Genomic DNA, 22,743 nt, shown 5'->3' with positions numbered 1-22,743 from the left:
CTAAAAAGTAATTTTGGGCCTGACATTCTGCTGCGGGAGGTGCGTTGCAATGCCAATCATTTCAACGGCACCCCAAACGCGCCTCCCACCCACAGTGTGATTGCCTGCACTGGAACACACAATACCGCAATGCTGTGTGTTCCAGTGAGGTGCGGTTGCAAAAAATTGTGCATGCAGTTTTATTCTGAAGTAGACTTTGGAACACCGCATTTGGGTATTTTGTTAAATCAAGGATGGTATTTCATTTTTTTATCCGATTAATCGAAAAAGTTATCGTCCAACTAATCAGTTATGAAAATAATAATTAGTTGCAATCCTACAGGACAACCATAAGTGGTACTTCAACCCCCTTTCTCCCTCCTTCCCCTACAAATCCATCCATCCTGGCCAACTACATCCACTGTCCCTACTGGTCGGCATAGCACTGGGTCCTCTGCTAGAAGCATGCAGGCGTTTAAAGTGACCAAAAACTCTGTCACGTGTTGTCAGCTGAACCACAAGAACCGAGATGGAGTAGTTTGGCAATGCCTAAATAAGTTACAACCCCTGTGTTTCCCGTCTTGGGTGGGAGGAGTCTATCTTGCTCATGTGCTGTCCTGGAAGAGGACTAGGGAAAATATCTTTTAATCAACTGCCAGCCCTACAGGCATGATATGACCACTGGAGGATTTGTATTTGTACTGAATGTCTGGACCTCGGTACGAATGAAAGAATCTGCAGAAGCCTGAGGATTGCACACATGATCCACTGTTTGTGGTTGCAATGCTTTATTGACTCTGATGCAAAAAATAAAATCACAAATGCAATTTTTTTTCCTATGCCTACGTTGTTAGAACACCTCTACCATTCTTTACACAAGTCTCTGTACCAGTTCACCTCAGGAGGAAGACAACAGCAAATCGACAGAATTATTTACCACACCTTATCCCAATCTCCCCACCTAAGGTAAGCCAGCCATTTGGCAGCGCCTGGAAGCGGCCATAACACGAGGATTCCATCTTATCCAGGAACAATCCTCATATCTATGATCCCCACAAGCGCTAACTAACTAAATGGGAAATTTGAAGCACACATTAAAAGGCGATTGATCTGTTTCTGGGCAATCACCTTGTTCACAACACACTGACACTAACATTTTCCAGTTGAGGTGATCACCCCACAAGAGGTTCAATCACTCAGTAGCACACGATTAAACATATGAAATATCTGTACATTACCATGAATGCAGGGGAGTGAAGGAAAGAAAAAGGCTGTGCTGCTCAAGTGGGATTCAAGCAAGCCTGTTGTGTTTCCCCGCATGAGCAAAGTACAAGCGTGTTTGCGTGCACATGTCTAAACGCAGAAGGGACAGTAGACGGTAAGCTGTTCAGGGGACAGTTACTATACTCTCAGTACGGCACTGCAGAACATGTGAGCACTATATACATTAAAAGGTAAATAAACTGCTCACTATACAGTCACAGCCTTCTGAGCAAGTAAGAAACCAGAAGGAGGCCATATGTACTTCCGAATGCACGTGTGACAACCCTTCAAACAAAGCCCATTAAAGAACAGCAAGCAAGTCAGTGCCTATGGCAACCACGTCCCAGATGTCACATTCTAATACGGTTTAGAAAGGAGAGCCCCCACCGGACGGGTCTACCAACATAAGCAGAAAGGCTGTTTCACCATCATAGAGGCCAGCCTGCCCCTTAGCTACAAGTCAGGCGACATGACATCCCAACCTGTACAGGGTAACGGGTACAACCAAATAGCAATTACAGACCATAGAAAAAAGCAGCTGACCTGACCTGTCTTTGTAACTAACACTTGACGTGAAGCATGCAGGTAGGTGTACAGAGGCCAGACAGCCAGGACATACTGCTCTTCCAGCTCTCAGAACCGGCCTCAGCTACGGCAGCGTGCTCTCACAATTATCGGTGGCAGAGGGGAGGGGTTGCTGACGTTCTAAAGTTGCTCAGTAACTGCAACCCCCAGGAGAATTTTTCCATGACAGAGGAGAAAAATGGTGTGTTTGTTCGATTGGTTAACCCCTGACCTCCCGCAGACCTGCTTGGCCAGGTAATTGACCTGTGTCCCTGCAGGCAGAGAGCAAGGTTCATTCAATGGGGTAGAGTTGAAAACTTGGATGTAGGTGCAGGTTCACAGGCGACAGAACCCAGGTAATTAAGAAGAGGCAATGACCATGTATTATCTGCCCCAAAATCTGCAGGGGGGGGACTGAATACTTCCTGCCCTTAATTTGCATATAAGATGCCTTCGGACGATAAATACAAAAATAAAAAGAAATTCGAGAGACCAAAGCTCATCATGAAGTAGCAAAAAAAATGGCACAAGTGGCACACTGATGCGTGCCAGTCTCATACCGCTTAGTTTTGCGTAACCATCCAAGGTGCCCAAATATGACCCGTTTGGCCAGCACCGTGATTAGCCAAATGTTTTGCTAATTAGGATGTTTATGAATGGGGTGAAGAGGTTTCTATGTGGGCTTCTTCTGTTAGTGTCCAAGTGTTGGGGCTCTGCAAAATTTCAAGCAAACCAAGGGTCCATATAGCGTTTGCAGAGCGGTTTTCCGTGCGGAAGACCGCACGGGACGCAAACGCTATATATAACAACTGCACAGATTCCACAAGTTTGCAGCTACTATAGAGCCGCAAACTTGCGGAATCCGCCATATTATCTCGCTTGCACTATTTTGGGGGCCAGGCGGTTTCGTGCCACGCGGTCTCCGCAATACTCTGAACAATGCACATTACAAGTACATTGTTTTTTCTGTTTAGAATGGAGCCTAATGCTCAACTGAAAACCATCCCTTTGGCAGGTTCACCATTTGTTGTTCCAAAGTTCACAATCAGTTGCCGGGCAGAAGGTTTGATTCTCGGCCATGCAACAACAGGATTGAAGAATGGCATCTATATCTGAGCTTGGTGTCGAGATACAGTTTGATACCTGGCCAGATTACATCTGAAATGTCCTAATCTGATTAATGAGGTGATGATAACCTCACTAAAGTGAAGTGGAAGTTGATAACAACAGACTACTGAAAATTAGTTGTATCCGGTTGCTGTGGAACATTGGCATGGAGGAAGACCTATCCTAAAAAGTGAATGCAGGCTCAGGTATATCACAAAAGGTCAAAGACAAGTCACAAAAGGGTCATTTTTTACGATCCCTCCAACAGCTTTAGCTATATTGCTTCTGTCAAAACAGAGAACCTGGGGGGGCAATCATTAAGAGACCATCTGAATCAAGCTTCTGTGTGTGACTACTGGCAAAAACACTGCCCAGGCACTGGTCATATGACTCCCTTGGGACCTTAGTTTAACTTCCCATGATATAATCCAGGCTAAACAACCTGTATTACCTTTTCAATATCGGTTCAGTTGAATTCTATGTAGCATTACAGTATAGTGTTTAGGCAGTTTGCTTTTCTCTCAGTCCACCTAGCACCTCAGCGGTGGCTCACTTGGACTATCCAACATCAAATGGTTGGTGACAGATGGGCCATTACCTAGAAGCAGTATCGCAGCAGACATTAAAACAGAATTGCAGCCTGAAGTCATCACAGTAAGTTAAGACTTGTAGTCCCATATCATCCGGAGAGCCACTAGTTGGCCAAGACCAATTACCATTTTTCCTTTTTATCAGGGTGGTGACCATACAAATTCAATAGAACATAAATGGGCTAGGAAAGGCTAGAATGAAACTTATTAGCTAGGCCACTGCCATCTCTAAGAGTTGCAAAGTTAAATCCTCTCAGCGAGACAGATAAATACGTGTAATACTTAGCGTGAGGCAGCTTAACATTTGCATCTGGCCTCAGACAGGCAATCCGGTTCACACGCTATAGTCTACCCAAGGCTGATTTATGAACACAGGAGCAAAGAAATGCAAGCCCATGGCAAACAGATTCCTTTATCTTACAATGGAGGCAGACAGTCCATGGGCCAAACCAATACTCAAGCCATCATTACCTCCCTCTCTGGGGCTGTGCAAGGTTTTCTTTTACAAATGTATAGCAGTAATGCACAAGAGGAACACACAGATGGAAAAAAACATATAGGAGATACTGTATACTGTATACATAAGATGTAAAAAATGGGATGCAGCACAATTCAGTTTCATGTGTTGGCCACCCCGAATTGATAAAGGACGGGGGCATCTGAAATAGCTAACTATTGTTCGGTTTAACACAAGATAGTGTTGCGTTTTAATTTTTTGTGTTGTGGAAGGATAATAAAATTGGCAGCGGCATTGGATGATTTGTTTTGCATCCCATACTTTACATTTTGAATATTGGCAGAAGATCGGAGAATGCTTGACGTAAGCACTGTTCATATACTGCCTGTGCAATGTGCAGCAAAAACGCACGTGCACTTATTTATACAGTAATCCAAATTTAATGGTCAAGAAGCACCAATCTAGTCAGAAGCTGTGCCTTCCCTTTGGCAGTGACCACTTGATGAATGCCTAGGAGCTAATCATGATCAAAGTTCAAGAAGTGCCCGATTTAGCTTATTACTGAAAAGGTTAAAATTTTAAGTCAGTTCTTGGCAAGTTATTACATTATGGAGGGTCACCATTTAAAAAGAAAATAGATTTCCTTGTACAATTAGGTCTACTTAATGTGCCCATACACCTTACGAATAAGGGCCGGATTGCATTTGCGATCGCGTTTTCGTCTGATATTCGTAACGTTGATGGGGAGTCTACAAGGGCAAATACTGTACAACCGTACGACGTTCGTCTTGCTAGAAAACTTTGATCGTACGATTTTCACACGGTTGGTGGCGTTTCCATACGTCAAAAATTGTACGATTAACACTGCTCATGCGCAAACGAAAATCCGTGCGGTCGATTAACGAAATGCGCCCAGGTGATTTCTGCTAAAGACCGCTAATTGAACTGTGCGATGGCCGGAGCAGGATGGGGCCACCGTACGAAAATCGTTTGACTGTTCGATCAACGGACGAAAATTTTCGCCCGATGATTGCAAGATGTATGGGCAACTTTAGCTTTGCAAAACTGTGGTTTAAGATATCGTTGATTAAAGGCACATGACCTCTCACTGCCAATAATCAAATGAGTCACGTGGCCAGCCTATCCCAACAGAAGATCTGAAATAAGTGCATTGCATAGCCACATGCCCTGTTCTAACTTTTGGATCCAGCAAAGAGTTAACATGAAGCAGAGCTGAGGTCTCAATGCTGGACCTGGTGAACCAGCTGGAGTTCCTCCCCTGGAAGGTGGAGAGATCACACCCTACTGTTTGTTCAGCAAGACAGGAATTTCTTACATAGAATGAAGGAATTTCTGCCAAGTCCACTGAGCGTGTGCAGAAAGGAGAGGCAAAAAATCCCCCGATCTGCAAGTTATCTCCATACAATTCCTTGTGTTACACTAGGACTACGCCCAGCTTCCCTGTACAATCATTTCCATTTTATGCATCACCTACTACTCAACACACCTCCAAATGCCCCTATTTATTGGCAGATCTTTCCATTTATACTCCCATTCTTCACAATTCTCAAGCATTCAGTAAGACTTAGCTGCACAACAGGTTTTCTTGGGCTTGAAATACTTACTACCAATTGGTCTTCATCAACATACACAACTCTCACAAGACATACAGGTGAAACTCGAATATCGTGCAAAAGTAATTGCAGTAAGTGCTGCAAAAGGGGCCCAAAACAAGTACTGAGTACATATGCATGCTTGTACTTTTCAGAGGTCCGATATTGTTCTATGTAATAATCTACTTTTTTTGAGGTTGTGGATTTGGGGTTCTTGGGGTTTTCATGAGCTGTAAGCCATAATCATCACAATTATGACAAATCACGGCTTGAACTATCTTTTTTTGCATGTAATGAGTCTATCTCATATATTAGTTTCACCTTTTAAGTTGCATTAGAGAAATAAATGAACTTTGCACGATATTCTAATTATTCGAGTTTCACCTGTATTTCTCATACACCTATACAACAGCAACAGAAAAGCTGTGGACAATGGATGAGCAGTAGCCCACCAATTGCTGAGGAACTACAAGAACTGTGATGTGCCGTAATATAGAGCACTTTGCTGAGCAAACAGAACCATTCACAATGGTGCCTGCCCTACCTAGTGTCATTAAACAGACTTAAGCTGCCCATACACCTTACAACCAATCGCACGACTTTCGTTGTGAGATGGTTGTAAGGTCATTCAAATTTCGTACGACCTGCCCATCTTGGAACGGCAGATCGTACTTGCGATCATCGCAAGCCCTCCCCGACCAGGGGAAGGCTTGGCGATGATTGCAATGCTGAGCGGGTTTCGTCTTCCGAGGCACGCTACCAACCAGCCGAAAGTCGTACGATTTTCGGCGGATTTTCCAGCGTGTGAAGGTGCCCACACAGCTTGCGATTATATAATCGCGGGAAATCCCGCGATCGTACGATAATCTCAAGGTGTGTGGAAGGCGTGCGACCGTTTCTACTGTACGGTCGCACGACTTTTGTCTTACCAACATCTTCGAAAACCAGCAGAGAATCGTACGATTTTCGGCTGGTTTGTGGCATAATCGTAAGATAATTGCCGCACGGGCACACTGCCCGTTCAACATTGCGGTCATCGGAAGTACGATCTGCCTGTCCTTACAAGCATCGCAAGACAAAAGTTTTGCGATGGTTGTAAGGTGTGTGGCCAGCTGTAGGAAGACGAAAGTCGTGCAACCGTACAGTAGATGCGGTCGCACGCTGACCATACACCTGCCGATTATCGTACGATCGCGGGATTACCCGCGATTATCGCACGATACTCGTCAGGTGTATGGGCACCTTTACATAGGCACATATGTCACCATAACAGTATGTTTTTGGATTGTGGGAGGAAAAACATCTCAAACACAAGTAAAAACACACTAGTGCCAAGCTGTAATATAGTTGATTACAACTGGTGGACTGCTTGCCTGGCGGAGTTTAATGCGTATTATATAATATGCTTATATAAAAACGGAATATTTTTTTTTTTTTAAACACACTAGTGCCCTAGTGGGAATCATATGCATTATCCCAGTGCTGCAAGGAAGCAGTGCTAACCACAAACCACCATGCCTGCCTGATCCTGCTCTATACACCCCATCATGAGACATTTCCTTGTTCTTTAAATAGCACCTAATTATGATCTCAGTACGAGTCCTCGCTTGACTCTAAAGCCAGCCAGCCATTCACCAGTAGGATTTCATTCGGACATTCTCATTTTCGGAACGTTCGTTCGATTTTTTTAACAGTGAGTGGCGTGTAATTGATGATTTTTTTTTCAGCCGCAGTGATGAGGAAAAAATCGGAACAGCGGAATGCTAAATTTTGCTAGTTTCTTATCTGAGCAAACGCAATTGTAACCGTGAATGTGATTTTCATTCAGGAAACATCATACATATTAAAATGTGCAAGGCATCTCAGGCTGCTGGCTGTCACTGGCAGGTGTGAGGAGGAACGTGTCGCTGTTAGTTCACCGACAACCTGTCAGTGATCTGTGCAGCGGCGCGTCAGTGACAGCCAGCAGCTGTGGAGGAGGAAGGCTGGGCCTGGCGTCAGAAGCGGAGGAGGTGGTGGGCCAGATGATGGAAGAGAAGGCGGGGCCCACCAGCGACCGTGGAGGCGGACAGCGGATCGGGGCTGACAGGTTAGAGGTGTGCAGCCCACCATAGAGAGAGTCTATGGCGGGCTCTGCAGGGTCACTCTCAGGTGGGCTTTTTGGGATATCGAGTGGGCGCTGCAAAGGGCGTAACTAGAAATCACAGGGCCCCATACAAAATTTTGCTATGGGGCCCTGTGATTTCTAGTTACACCCCTGTCAAGAACTATGTAAACCTGTCACAGCATATCGTTTTTAATCACTTAAAATGATCCTGTCATAAGGACCAAAGTAACAAAACATGTCAGCTGTAAAGCAGACACAGAAGCCCCTATGACCTACCCAAAGATTTGTGTATGAGAGACAGGAGAGTTATAAAAGGGTAATGGGCACGCCAAGTCCGACAGGTGAAACTCGATTAGAATATCGTGCAAAGTTCATTTATTTCACTAATGCAACTTAAAAGGTGAAACTAATATATGAGATAGACTCATTACATGCAAAGCAAGATAATTCAAGCTGTGATTTGTCATAATTGTGATGATTATGGCTTACAGCTCATGAAAACCCCAAGAACCCCAAATCCACAACCTCAAAAAAGTAGATTACATGCAATCAATAAAACAAGGATTGTACATAGAACAATATCGGACCTCTGAAAAGTACAAGCATGCATATGTACTCAGTACTTGGTTTGGGCCCCTTTTGCAGCACTTACTGCAATTACTTTTGCACGATATTCTAATTATTCGTATACTGACAGAAATCCTATTTTCAAGGGGCTCCAGAGGCTTTTGTTCCTGCACATGTAGGAGATATTTCCTAAGTCAGTAGGGCCATGCCTTCACTCCCCTATACAGAAGAGGACAAGGTTTAATCGGTGAGATGTGGCAGCTACCAGTGCTGTAGTTACTTAGGCTTGGATGGGCAGATATCTTCATGTCGGGAAGTTTCTTGAAATAAATGATCCAACGACCTGGAAATGATCTGTGTGCAACAATGAGCACCTCCGACTGCCTGGGGTGCACATTACTGCAACACACATGATCGCAAGGCATGCTTGAAATCAGGAGCATTGCTTGTTTTTAGTAAGCCGTCTATAAGCACTTCAGGACTATCTGGTTCCCGAGGCCTTCCCTGCAATAACCCCTTCTCAAATATTACTCCTCATAAAAGGGTGACAGAACAGACCAAACAAACATTTTTTTATACAAGTAGATGTCATCAGCTGAATCAATATTTGATTGTTTTTTTTTACAGGGAAGAGACTCATTGGGCTAGTATAATAATCTGTGTACACATTCAAAAGACAAAATAAATATTCACAGGTTAAGCATACACTCAGAATACAATGGTCACACGTGGATTTGTCAGCATTCTGCACAAAGCTGAAATGGCACATGACAGGGCGCAAACACTGCAGTGCACTCAGTATGTCCAGCTCAGCAATACACATGATAGTCACCAATCTGTTGTTGTACATGTGAAGAGTAGTCAGCATTGGTTTTTCCTAATACAGAGGAATTACAGCATACAGCACTCTTATTTCCAAACAATGCTAAAGGAGGCGCAAATTTAATAAGAAGTCAATGTCTAGGAATGTGAACTGTGCCTAAACAGTACCCTGAAACATTCAGGCCCCATTCACACTAAGCGATTTATCGAGCGATTTTTGCAGCGATATCGCTCATATTTCCAAACGATATCGCTCTATGTAGCTTCTCCAATCCATTTCAATGGAGCTGTTCACATCTCGTCGCTCAATATCGCTTGTAGCTCGTCGCTGTAGCTTGTCGCTCCTACATGACCCTTTTTTTCCGAGCGATTCCGCTCCTGATTGCATACAGCCCAATAGGAAGACGTCGCGCAACAAATCGCTCATATAAAATCGCGTGATTTTCATGTCGCTCAGTGTGAATGGGGCCTTACCATTTGTATTGAATTTGCTCCTTACAAATATCATGTGACTGGCCCTAGACTCTCTTTGCCTTCAGGGTCATAGTGGTATATATGCAGTATGAGATCTAAAGCAATGGTTCCTAACCTGTGTAACCTCAGGACCCACATTTGTCCTTGGTCATTAAGTTGTGCCCCAAGTCGCACTGCAATGGAACGCACAGCATTCCGATACCGTGCATTCAGGTGCGGGCAATCGAATTGTGGGTGGGAGGTGTGTTTGGGGTGCCATTCAAATGAATGGCAACGCAACACACCTCCCACACCAGAACACATGGTATGTCCACCCAGTCTCCCTACCACACGAGAGTGGATCCTCAGCCTGTGGTCCAGTGTGGGCTGCTGTACTGCGATGGAGCTCCATCCATATGTGCATTGCTTGTACAGCTCCCTTGTGTGCCCGGCAGAGGTGTCGGGAGCCAGAATGTGATGCCACTCCGGTCCAGGCACCTCTACAGGACACATGAGGGAGCAATCCACATATGGATGGAGCTCCCTCATGGCCCCATCCCATCCTACCTGAAGCTGACACTCCGGCATATTTTGAATGGCTGCTTGTTGCGAGAACTGACAGTGCTGCACTAGGGGGAGGCTGAGGAACCTCTCACCAAGAAAAGTGGAAGGCATGTGGCGACCGTCTGAACACAGGGTCACGACCCACTAGTTGAGAACCAAGGATCTAAAGCATTGTACCTCGGACTGCTAGTCTCAGGAGATTTGGAGATGTCAGCAGAGCGCTGTTCAATGTTCTCCTTGCTTGAGAGAAAGCTGTACCTGAGAAAAGGCATCTACGTGCTTCATTCATTCATTGAATCTGACTTCTGCACCCCTGCTGCTACTTCATTAATACACAGCAGACAAAATCAATAATAGGAAGAGTTCAGCTACGAGGAGACCACAGGCAATACTGGGAACTGGCAACTGAGAACTGTCACCAAAGCACCCAATCATATTCAAGCTTTCATTCTTCGACTGTCATCTTCTCGTGCATATTAAAGTCTAACTAGAAAACAGACGATTCCTGATAAAGGCGTGGAGGAATTCACATGAACCTACAAAGAAACAAACGGGTTTGATCCTTCTTGATCCATGCAGCCATACACTCACCACATTTCCACACAACTGGGTTCTAAAACACGGAACAGAAGTTTTGTAAATAAAAACAAAATCTGTTCTAATTTACATTGACAGGAACACAGAAACAGCAACAAATATACCCCTGGCCCACTTTTGTTGTGGTCTGCGTTTCTGATAGCATAAAATGAGGACAGATTGTGCGGTCCTCATTTACAGATTATCAGGTTTGCTTAGTTATATAGCGCTGATAAATTCACCTCCGTCTCACATGGAATATGGACCATTTCTGTCAGTGCTTGCCCTTGAGGGCGCAAACAATCTATCATTTCCCAAGGGGGAAAAAAAGGGGCCACAGAATGGTTGGCACACAGTCCTGCAGCTGCAGAAGAAACCTTACAGTACACATTACTTGCTATGGTGTTGCTCAGGTAATAAATCTGAAGGTTCGTACATGTTGCCCGTAGCCACCAAGCAGCCTAGATCAAGCTGGGATCAAGACCAGTTGTTACGTGCAACAAAAGAATATTTATTTTTCGTTTATATGCATAGCCTGGCTGGCAGCCCCTTTAACTCAGGGCCACAGTTGTCTCTTCTTCCCTGGCCTTTGTTGGATAGCTTTCCAGGAGAACAGAATAAAGGAGGCACAAACAGAAGGTTAAGCAAAATTCAGACAGGAAGTTCCAGATGGGATTAGGAAGTGTCCTCATTATCGAAGTGATGGTGACTATTTTGTTGAGGAGTCACCTGACAGATGACAAGTGCAAGAGAGAAAGAGAGACATCCAACAGGGGATTACAGGCCCCAACACCGGCTGACTGTGTGTTTGACCATCACTGGCCTTTGGTTTCCTAGGCCCTCTGAATTTTACATATAGTTGTGTCTGTTTTTGAAACTGTTAAGTTTGCCTTGTCAATGCCATACTGCCTTAACCACTGCCTACTTTCCAGTACTGGTGTGCCGGTGAGTGTTGAGTTGTTAGATGGGTCACCACAAGGAAGGGCAGGAGAACCCATCTATCCAGCAGCTCCTTAGGGCGTCAGAGCTACACATATATAAAACTCAATATACTAGTACCCATCTCTAAATAGCTTTGGCTTTATGAGATCACTGTACAGTCAGCTTCCTGGGCTTTGGCTGCTTTTCTAAGGTGTACAATTAAGAGTAGGCCATTGCACAAAGAGGCACTCCCTCTAGTTTCATGGAATAACACTAGAGAACCTAAAAGAGGATATTCAAAGTGCTCACAAACAAATCTGCCTGAAAACACACACGGTCACCAAATGACATGTAAAAACATCAGCGTGGGGGGAACAAAAAAGACATAACAAGTCGGCAGGAAGCAGGAGAAAGTGACAAAAGGTAACTAGAGATGATGCAAATTCGGGGTTAGTACTAAATGCAAACTTTCCCAGACATCTGGAAACTGTGTGGAGACCGAAAAGAAAACCAATACCCATATTTCTGAGCTATGTCTGACTCTGGTGGTTCTCAGCTTCACTAAACTATGCTAGAGCTGCAGCTAACGATTATTTTCAAAATCGATTAGTTAGCCGATTATTATGTTTGATTAATCGGTTAAATCGGATAAAAAAATACAATAAAATACATTTTTAAAAATGGCTCCAGTGATGGGACTGCTAGTTTGTATTGCGATTGTAGTCCATCACAGGAGCAAGCTTGGAGCGGTGGAAGTAAAAAAGAAAAAAAAAAAAAAAGTGTGGTGTGCAATCTAGTGAAATGAAAAGTGTAAAATTATACAGCAATGAATACAGAATGGCACCGGCTATAGGAGGACTACAAAACCCAGCAATAGTACATTATAGCTGGTGGTATTCTGCATTGCGCTGTATAACGTACTATTGCTGGGATTTGTTGTAGTCCTCTATAGCTGGTGGTATTCCGCTGTATAATGTATTATTGCTGGGATTTGTTGTCCTCTATACAGCGTAATGCAGAATACTACCTGCTTTATAGGAATAAAACAAATCCCAGCAATACATTATACATACCGTGTATAATGTATTCCTCTATAGCTGATGGTACAATGCTCTGTATAATATACAGTACAGCACAATGTACCATCAGCTATAGAGGGATAAATGAAAATAGAACTTTGTGTATGAGAGCTGCAGTTCTCATATCTGCAGCAGCCTGGAAGTAAAGCAGAAGCTGTACTATCCAGCATATAATCTTCCAAAGACCTCCTGCTTTCCACCCCCCATGCTCGCCTCTAGTACTTCTCTAGAGTCTCTCCCATCCTATGGAACTCTACCCCAACCTCTCCGACTATCTCCCACTCTGACTGCCTTTAGACGATTGGGACAGAAGCTCCCTGTCTGGAGTCCTGCTTTAAATCTGAAGCTTTCATTAAAGGAGTTATAAATTCCCAGGATAGCCTATCTTGTTATAACATCAGCATTATAATAGGCATACATACTAGAGATGTTTCTGATAATGCAAACAAAGCTAATGAGTGCTGCCTTCCATCTGCCCATCACTTTTATCCTCTTTCTGGATTCCCAGTGTGCTTTGTGTCTTTTTCCCTGCTGCTTGATGTGATGTAATCTCCATTTCTCAAGACTACATATCCCATCATGCATTGCTTCCAGGAAGCAATGATGATGTTACATTGTTCAGACGTTGAGTTGAGGGTGGTGACACAATGAAGTGCATATTCACAGGGCTGAGTGAAATTGTGTCACTGCATTGAGGAAGTACTTCCTATGGGCATTTACAAACTTCTAGGTGGATATTGTTATTATTAGTAGTGGGATAGAACGTATGGAAATTTTATATATTTAGTTGTTGACTATAGATACCCTTTAAAAGAACACCTGCTGATCCAGCCATGAAGGCCCCCATTCGACAACAATAGGTTGACAATGCTCTGTCCTCCCATGGATTTCTGATGCAGTGGACACGTAAATACAAATTATACAGACATGGTCCACCGTTGTCTCCATTAGGAAACCTACCCTAAAAAATGCTCTACAGCCATCAATGGTGTGCGAGCGTGTAGACAGGAATCATCTGCAGCACCGAGATGCAGCAAAGATGAAATATATTTAGTCAGAGTGTACACCCATCTAGCACTGATAGGACTAGGATAAGAAGTGCTGGTTTCCGCACCTCTGTGTCCCCGGCTACCACAAGCAACACTTGCTACTGTTATCAGGCCAAGAAGGATCCTATGAGCTCAAGGTCCATCGTTCGTGATTTTCCTTTCCCCGATACGCACATCTTTACTCCATTTCTAGAACTGGTTTTCCAAGTAGTTCTGAAAATAGCGTCCAAGGTAAGGGATGTGTACATTTCCGGTGACTATTTTTAGAAGCATGTAAATAACGTCTTCTCTACACAAACAATATAAACGACAGGCCGCGGAAATCTATTCTTATCAAACAAAAGATACTGTGCTCGGCCCATACTGCATGGAAACTGACCCAGCCCAGCTTTTAACCATTAAGAATAGAGGTTCCCGAGCAGAACGCTTCGCACTAAGAAGAGCGATTGAACAGTGCGAGTTCTGCCATTTTGGTTTGGACAGCGTTTGCAGGTGCGGTCGGGGAAAGAAAAAAATTAAATGACAACCAGGAATGCTGAAATATTAAAGCACCACACCTAACCATGGGAACATTAGATGAACATTACACTAATATAATCCTATTTACCGAAAACAGATCCTCAGTTGGCAACGGCAAGTCGTCAACCTACCTGCCAAAATACAGCAAACATTGGCAGGACAGGATGAAACGCGTATGATGAACTGTAACCGTTGTCAGATCAGCTGCTGAAAGGACAGTACTGATATCCTGAAGACAGATCATTTCTGATTGGACAGCTGGGGTTACTGCTCTTTACTACTCTTTTCATTAGGTTATCAAAGAACCTGAAAAGTTAAATATATACTTGTAAAGTCCACTCATTTCCGGGCTCCTGGGATAGGTCCAGCCATCCTTTAAAGCAGTGGTTCTCAACTCGTGAGTCGCGACCCAAAAGTGGGTCGCGACACCTTCTTCAGTGGGTCGCGTGCTTTAAACGAAACATGAGACAGAAGAACAGTGGCTGCACCGATACTAGTATCGGTGCTGAGTATTTGGGCAAGTACTCGTACTTACGACTTATACGAATAATTGTTGCAGCTCTACGGCCGTGACATCACGCCCATTTGTCATACAATGAAAGCATGTTCAGCTGAACCGAAGCCAGCCGTACAAGGGCCAACATGAAAAGCCGAACTGCGTTCGGCTCACTTCACTTCAGCTTGGTTATCCACTCGTCTGCCTTCGTCAGCGTAGTGAATAACTCCCTTAGTGTTCCAAGCCAATTTTCTCTGCATCTTCCCAACCTGCAAAAGTGAGGCTGCCACATTGCATTGTGGGAATGCAGGGGGCAGAACAGGAGCTCTGAGCTGAAGCGAAGTCAAGAAATTCAGGAAATGTGCATCTGGCTTCAGTGGGCTTCTCAGCAACACAAGAATACAAGCATGCACCCTTGGCACCTTCTCTGTTAGCTGCCATCAAATAAACAAATTCGGGGATACCACGTGTTTACTTTAAACTGGGGATGCACCGATACTAGTATCGGTGCCGATACCGAGTATTTGGATGAGTACTCGTACTCGCCCAAATGCTCCGATACCTAGCACGAGTACTTCCTGTATCAGGAAGCCGGGCAGTGAATCATTACATGCTGCCCGGTTTCCTGATTGGCCAGGAAACGGCTCCATGCTCTCTCGTCACAGGCCTCACTGCACCACTCATTCAGGCTTGAAAAAGAGGCGGAGCCTCGAAACGCGTAGCCGCTGTCATTTGGACACTGTCCTTGTCCTTTTCTTTCATCCTCCCTTGCTTGTGACATGTTTGAGATATCGCTCGCACAGACCCCCGAGGTCCCCGAACGGTCCGGCACTGACATCGCCTTATACTCCTGACACCGCAGCTCAGCCTGGCCAGCTGAGACCGCGTTGTTCAACGACTATCCATCACAGCTCTCAGACTGTTCCTCTGCATATACTTCCGGCATCGTAAGACCAGCTCATATGCGATATGCTGACAACATTAACGTGAGTCTTCTTCACAGTAGTGGCGCTCTTTCATTGTGTGATTTTAGATGAGAGAGCATGGAGCCGACTTCCCGGCCAATCAGGAAGCCGTGCAGCGTGCAATGACGTGCTGCCTGGCTTCCCGATTGGTCAGGAAGCTAGCAAATCCAGAAGCCGTGTAATGACGCAGCGCCCGGCATTCTGATTGGCCGGGAAGCCGGCGTCATGCTCCCTCGTCATCTCATGAATCATAATATTAAGAAAGTGACCTTAAAGCATTAGTTTGTATTGCTTTAGAAAAAATGTGACCTGTCCCTTTAAGAAAAAGTATCGGTAATTGGTATCTGCGAGTACTTGATCAAAAGTATCGGTACTCGTACCCGGTCTTAAAAAAGTGGTATCTGTGCATCCCTACTTTAAACCACAAAGTTAACCTACCAGCAACCAGCTCACATGGACGTTTATCCTCCACTGACCTACACCTGCTACAGGAGTTCACAGAGGTCCAGAGAAGTATTACTGGCTGCGGGTAAACACCACAGGTAACAATTGCTACATAGAAGGCTCAGTTCACACCGGTTTCAGGTTGTATAAAAGCAATGGGAACACCTTTAAAGAGCATTCTTGAAACCTGTAAAGCACTTTTTATGAACTCAGATATTGATGGGAGTGCCGACCGTATCTTTAAACAAGCTGCAAGCAGGCTTTCAACGAGCTTCAAGTTGTGCTGAAGCTTACTGATGTCTGTTAGCAGCTTGTTACAAGTGACAGTCATCACTCCCGTTAAGATCCAAGTTTAATATTCCCAAACTGGGCTGAAAGGTACTTTGCAAGCTTGCACGAATCTTGCTGAAAGCTCTGTAAATGCTCTATAAAAGCTTGACGTTTGCACTGCTGGTGTACAAGCTGAAGCCTGTGTGAACTAGGCCTATGGTAGCAAAATGTGGCACCTAAACTATAAATGTTTGGCAGCTGGACTGTATGGCATTCATTGTGGAATACAAAATATCCATTATGGCTGTGAAGAAAACAAACAGATATTCAAGTACTGAGAACCACTTCAAAGACAATCCCGAAGCATGGTGGTTCAGACAATGGCAAGGCAAAAACGTGTCCTCACCAACACACCTTGATGCCCAGTGCTGGGATCAGAGTATAATAAACATCTTAGTGATGTGTCCATCTGCTTAATGACATAAGCTGATCATAAGAACCATCTCCCAGACATTAGCACATATCATGCAGACATACAGCCACACATTTCACGGGTACAAATGAGCCCTTAGTGCATTTTGCTCAAAATACATAACTGGTGTCACAGTGGTCGCTACCAAAGAGATGATCTACTTCCATCCCTAAATGGGACAAGATCCTGGTCTAGTTTGTTTTCTTGCAGCTAAGAATCAGTAGCAGTTCATATTTTCTGCAGGCCCCAACAAGACGCCAGGTGTGAGATACTCAGGAACCCAGGAAGAAAGGCAGGTTTGTCATTTAACCATCTCTATACCTACAGATGCAGCCCCGGTGATGATGTATTATGGATAATAGGAGGTCATGGTCAATTTATAGTTGGCTTCAGGGGCATGGCTGCTTTCTACAGCGCAGGAGCTTTGTGGAACATTATTTTAAATGTGTATCTCAGAGAAAATATAATAATGGAGAAGAGCTCTATGGGTTTATGTCATATACACTTCCCACAATCCCTCAGTAGGTATCACTGAGGGTTCAAGAGCATGGGTGACTTCCGGTGTGTCCAACATTCATAACGACGTTACAGTAATCACCAGCAGGGTTATTCACAAAGGGGTGAAGAAATGTACAATCTTGGAGAACATAGTTGGACTGGAATTACGCTCCAATTCAGCTCACTTTCCACTTCAGCTATGTTGTCCTAGATTGTTCACTTCCCCTGCCTTCTCCAAACTCATCACCCTTTAGTGAATAACCCTGCACATTTGTAGATAGTAGTACAAGGGTTGAAGAAACCCCAAAATAATGTCAAACAGGAATGACTATCACCTTTAATCCGACTGAATACGCAAACTCATTTGTGTTGACCGTGAAATCTTCACACCAAGTTATAGATCTGCATGGTTCTCTGTGGCTTGCACAAGGAGGGACTTTGGGATTATCCTGAACCCATATGCTTGTCAATAATGGCCTGCAATTCTGGCCATAGATGCAAGATTTTAAGGCAATGTCCCCCAGCTTTTGATCACAAAACTCACTAGAAACCTAGAACAAGACAATCTACCACCAACCGATATTGAGAGCACCTATTGCTGGAACGTTGCGTTGATCCGTTACAATTACAAGCTGGCTGGAATTGCCTAGAGATTTCATGTGTATGGCTAGCACAGTGGTGGACTCAGCATTACAGGATTCAGGAGGCAGTCTATCCAATAGCAAGCAGGATTTGTTTACGAGCAAATCCCTTGACAACATCTATAGAGAACCTCAAAAGTTAGGAGCCAACTGTAAACATTAAAGTGACATTAAACCCTCAGATTTTTTAACATAAAACAATACTGTAATGTGTGCCTTACTGTAATCCATGGTTGTTTCCCTTCTCTTTGCTGCTCTTCCTTTTAAATCTGTATCTGTTCTCATGCTGGTCAGAACTTCTGTTTTGCAGCAGACTGCCTTGTCTCTGGAATGGCTACATGGTGTCTGTGTGAAGGTTCACAACCTGAGCCAGCACTACAGGAAGAGGCACTCAGCTGCAAATGGAAGTTCTCCCCCAGCATGAGAAGAGATAAGGATTTAAAAGGAAGAGCAGCAAAGAGAAGGGAAACAACCCTGGACTACAGTAAGGCACACATTACACTATTGGTTTATGTTAAAAAATCTGAGGGTTTAATGTCACTTTAAGGTGCATTGGTTACCCGACTCCCGGGATTTGTCCAGCCCGGGGCTAGCACAACTGATGCCACAACCGTCCATGCTCTTCAGAACCTTTACTGGTGAAATATGACTAGTTCTAATAAATACACGTGTGCTCAGACTTGGAAATGTGAGAAACATGGGCAGGATATATCACCTATTACAGAACTAACGTAAACAGAGCATTTTCATTTTCTCAGGGAATGAGAAGTGTGTGTTGGCTACAAGAAACAGACCCATAGACTCTGCAGTCCTTGAGGACCACAGTTTGTAAACTATTCTAAGTAACAACAATTAGCAGGAGATAATTCTGGTACAATGTGTACCCATACCAAGCCTGAACAGACAAGTCGTGACCAGATATCATATGCGATATACTCACAGCTGCTCCTTGCTCGTCAGGATTGCAGAGAAGTAGTTGTAACCCATTGGGTTCTACATCGCTGCCAATGAAGTCATCTTCGGACTCTTCAAACGATGAAGCAGACGACAGACCGGAGGAACTGGACAGCTTGCGTAGGAAAAGAGACGGTACAGGAGACCCACCACAGCCACTGTCCGAGGCGGGGGATTCTGCTTCCCCTGAGAAGGGAACATCTAGAACAAAGCCTGTTTCATGGAATTGGGGAGACAAGGAAGGTGAGAAACCCCTCCTGGGGCTGGCATCTCGAGTGACGATAAGTCGGGGGATGGAGTAACTGTGGGTGTCAGAGGCCAGAAGCAAAGGAGGGCCCCTTCTATGCAACGAGTCTCTGCATAACTCATCTGTCTGAGCTGCTTCACTGGTGCTCTCTGCGTCCGGTGGGGTGATGGTTAGCCTTAAGCCAGGAATTCCAGAGTCCCGATTCCACAATTCCTCAATGGGACTATGATGGGGATGGAAGTTTGATCCAAGTTTTTTATTGGTCCCCAAGATATTGTTTGTGTGCGAGAAGACCTCAGTGCGGAATAATCCAGTTGTTGTTTCTTTGGGAGCTTTGTCAAGCTGTCTGCCATGTGCGTCTACTTCAGTCCCAGATTTTTTCGACGTTTGGTCCACAGTACTCACACTCAACACTGAATGCGTTACCGTCTTCTCTACACTCCCGGAAAAAAAGTTCCCTCTGTGTTCCGAAGACGTGGTTTCCAAAGTTACCATTCTGCTGGTCACCTCCACCCTCCTGCAATCTCTGTTCGCCATGCTCTCTACCAGGTGCTCTGCGTCCCCCAACACGTTTTTAAGAGTGTCCTTGGAAGACCCCATGATGGTCTTTCCATCGGCTTCAACCCATGCTCTCCCTTTGCCAATCATAGCGGACTTGGCAGCATCACACGAGGACATATCCCTTCTGTGCCGCGTTCCCTGCCCATCCAGTCTCATGTCAAGATCTGCAGCAGCTTGTGTGCTGGCCACTGTACCTTGGCACGGTGTCAGCGTGCCGTCTCGTGCGCCAGGTAGATCCGATGGGTGAAGAGCGGCTATGAATGCCTTTCCCTTTGTGTTCTCAGGTATATAATGCGCTGTGTCCCCTGAGTCATGGGATTGCACAACTTTAGTGGATGACAAGTCACTGGAACTACACCTAGATGGGACAGACTGCAGGCTATCTACCAATGGCTCAGCTTGCCCTAAGCCCTGCTCTGTGCCCACTGGTGACCCACCACGTGACTGTGGATGGGGTCCACTCTGCACTCTGGTTAGGGTCAGGCTGCTGGCAATATCCAGATGCTGTACACTGCCCCCAGTAACCTGTCCTGGGCCCAGTGATGAGCCTCCCCGTAATACTTCAGGCTGCTCTATACTCTGCACTCTACTTGCTGCTAGGTTGCTCTCAGGATGCTCTCTGTCCTGAGCTGCACTTGCTGACTTGCTGCTTCCAGTCCCAGGTTCCTGTAAGCTCCCTTCCCTCCTCTGGGGGCCGGACAGTTGCTTGGCCGGGCTCTTGCCTTCTTTCCTCCGTCTTCTACGGACTCTAAAGTGCTTCTTCCACTCTCCGGCCGCGGAGAAGGCAGCAGCAGACTCCGCTGCGCTATTGGAAGAGCTTTGCCCCATTACAGCTCCCGTTGCCAGGAGACTCCCCCCTCCTGCAGATGACGTCGCCAACCAAGTTGACCAATCGCACGTCCCGGGGCGCGGCTACGGCCACGAGCAATGCATTTGTATCAATGCGCGCTCAGAAGGGGATTTTGTCTTTCTTTACAATGAGATGTATCCATCCGCCCTATAGTATTATAGTCCACCGGGATCGATCATGTGAGTCATACCGGAAAGATGCTTCTCGGTGTGGAAATTACACAGATGAGGCCTTGAGGTTTATCTGTGGAGACATAAACACAGTCATAGTCAATGGAGTTCAGTAAACAGAAGCATGCAGGCATACAACATTCTATTGTCCATTCTCTGGACCATGAGGAGTCAGAGTGCCAATAAATGTGGTCAGTTCCTTTAAATCTGACGCCTATGGGGTACCTGCAGACCTGGCTGATATTATTGATGGCCGATTTGCTTTTATGCGTTGTGGGAGCGCACATTTCCGCAATGCATCTTACATTGCAGTCCATTGACTTTTTAACAGAAAGGCGCAAAGGCAATGCATACATGTCACATCGCAACACATAACAACCCACAATAGGGAGTTGCAGTAAAAAATGTGTGACCAGTCAGATTTGTTTTGGACACTTGGGTGCATCTGAAGCCCATTGATTTCAATAGGCTGCCTTAGTGCAACGCACATTATCAATATTATTATACAGGATTTATATAGCGCCAACAGTTTGTGCAGCATTTTACAATGTAAACACTTGACATACCATGTGACACATCCCCAGCACAGTCCCCGCCCCTCCGTGTACATCATAGCCCACTCCTCTAATGGGAATGTCTCTTTCTTCAATTCAAAATATTAACAATCACTTACAAAGCCATCCACAACTCTGCCCCCGACTATATCTCCAAACTCGTCTCAAAGTATCACCCTAACCGTCTCCTCTGCTTTTCTAAAGACCTCCTGCTTTCCACTTCCCTTGTCAACTCCTCCCATACTCGCCTCCAGGACTTCTTTAGAGTCTCTCCCATCCTTTGGAACGCTTAACCCCAACCTGTCCGTCTATCTCCCACTCTGACTGCCTTTTGGCGATCGCTAAAGACTCATCTCTTCAGGGAAGCCTATCCCACCTCAACCTAACCGCTCAACCATCACGTTCTCAAACAATTCATCCCCACACAGCTACCTCCTCATGTATCACTTGCCCCTCCCTTTTAGATTGTAAGCCCTCAGGGGCAGGACCCTTCTTACCATCTTGTCTTAAATTGTAATTGTAATTTCTTCCTTATATGGTAAAGTGCGCAAACTGTTGGCGCTGTATAAATCCTGTATCATAATAATAATTTCTGCCTGTGCTGGCACAGCTCCTTCACCCCTCATCTCCCTAGATAAACCTTTATGTAGCTCCCAGGGAAGAAGCAAAGGAGGATACAATAGAGTGCCACTTCAATGAGTTTGTTAGGGCTGTTGACATCACATCCAAGAAATCTTGTGGCTTTTGGATGTCTACACAAAGGAGGTTTTTACAAGGAAATGCATAACATACATTCATTAAGTGAAATGGACAAATAATCTTGTGGGAAGATTGCAGTTGTACTTCATTGTTTGGTGACAGGGTCTCTTTAGGCGCTCATTCACAATACATGGTATAAGCATGGAAAGTAAGTGTAGGATGCTGGGGGGAGGGGCTGCATCAAAGTGCACCGGGGGCTTTGCCATGCACTGGTTCACTTTAAAAGAAAACTATTCTTTGTTATTTTAAACTGATTATTATTATTATTAATTATATTATTCAATGGGCGCCACACAGGAAAGTAGCTCATGTAGCAGATTCTGCTAGTGACATACCACATTTTTCTGCCACCCATTTGTACGCGTTGCCATGTTTGGGGTGCCATTAAAGCGCACCTTTACCCATATCTTTAAAATAACAACAAACACACCTTTAGAAATGTTTAGTGATGACAATCTACAAACACATACTTCTAGATCATTGCAGACTTTGTATTATTTGCATTCCTTGTTTCTCTTTTCTTCCCCAGTTTTCTGACAGTGGCCATGTTTACCAAGGGCATATTACTAGCTCTCCTATTACTTCCTGGATTTATGGCACATGTGACTAGACATGTGACCATGCACATCATC

The 22,743-nt window shown here is 44.8% G+C and overlaps 1 protein-coding gene across 1 annotated transcript in view; it reads right to left on the bottom strand.

The window, feature by feature from the left end:
- Positions 1-20,606, bottom strand: part of ITPKC (inositol-trisphosphate 3-kinase C) — a 49,213-nt gene extending 28,607 nt beyond the window's left edge. The window contains exon 1 of the mRNA XM_018562581.1: positions 18,957-20,606. Coding sequence (XP_018418083.1) covers positions 18,957-20,606 — 1,650 coding nt within the window. The remainder of the gene's footprint in view (positions 1-18,956) is intronic.
- Between the last annotated feature and the right edge of the window lie 2,137 nt (positions 20,607-22,743).

Source organism: Nanorana parkeri, unplaced genomic scaffold (genome assembly GCF_000935625.1).
Source record: "Nanorana parkeri isolate BGI_ZX_2015 unplaced genomic scaffold, ASM93562v1 scaffold586, whole genome shotgun sequence".
Lineage (NCBI taxonomy): Eukaryota > Metazoa > Chordata > Amphibia > Anura > Dicroglossidae > Nanorana > Nanorana parkeri.
This window is presented reverse-complemented; position numbering and strand designations above follow the sequence as displayed.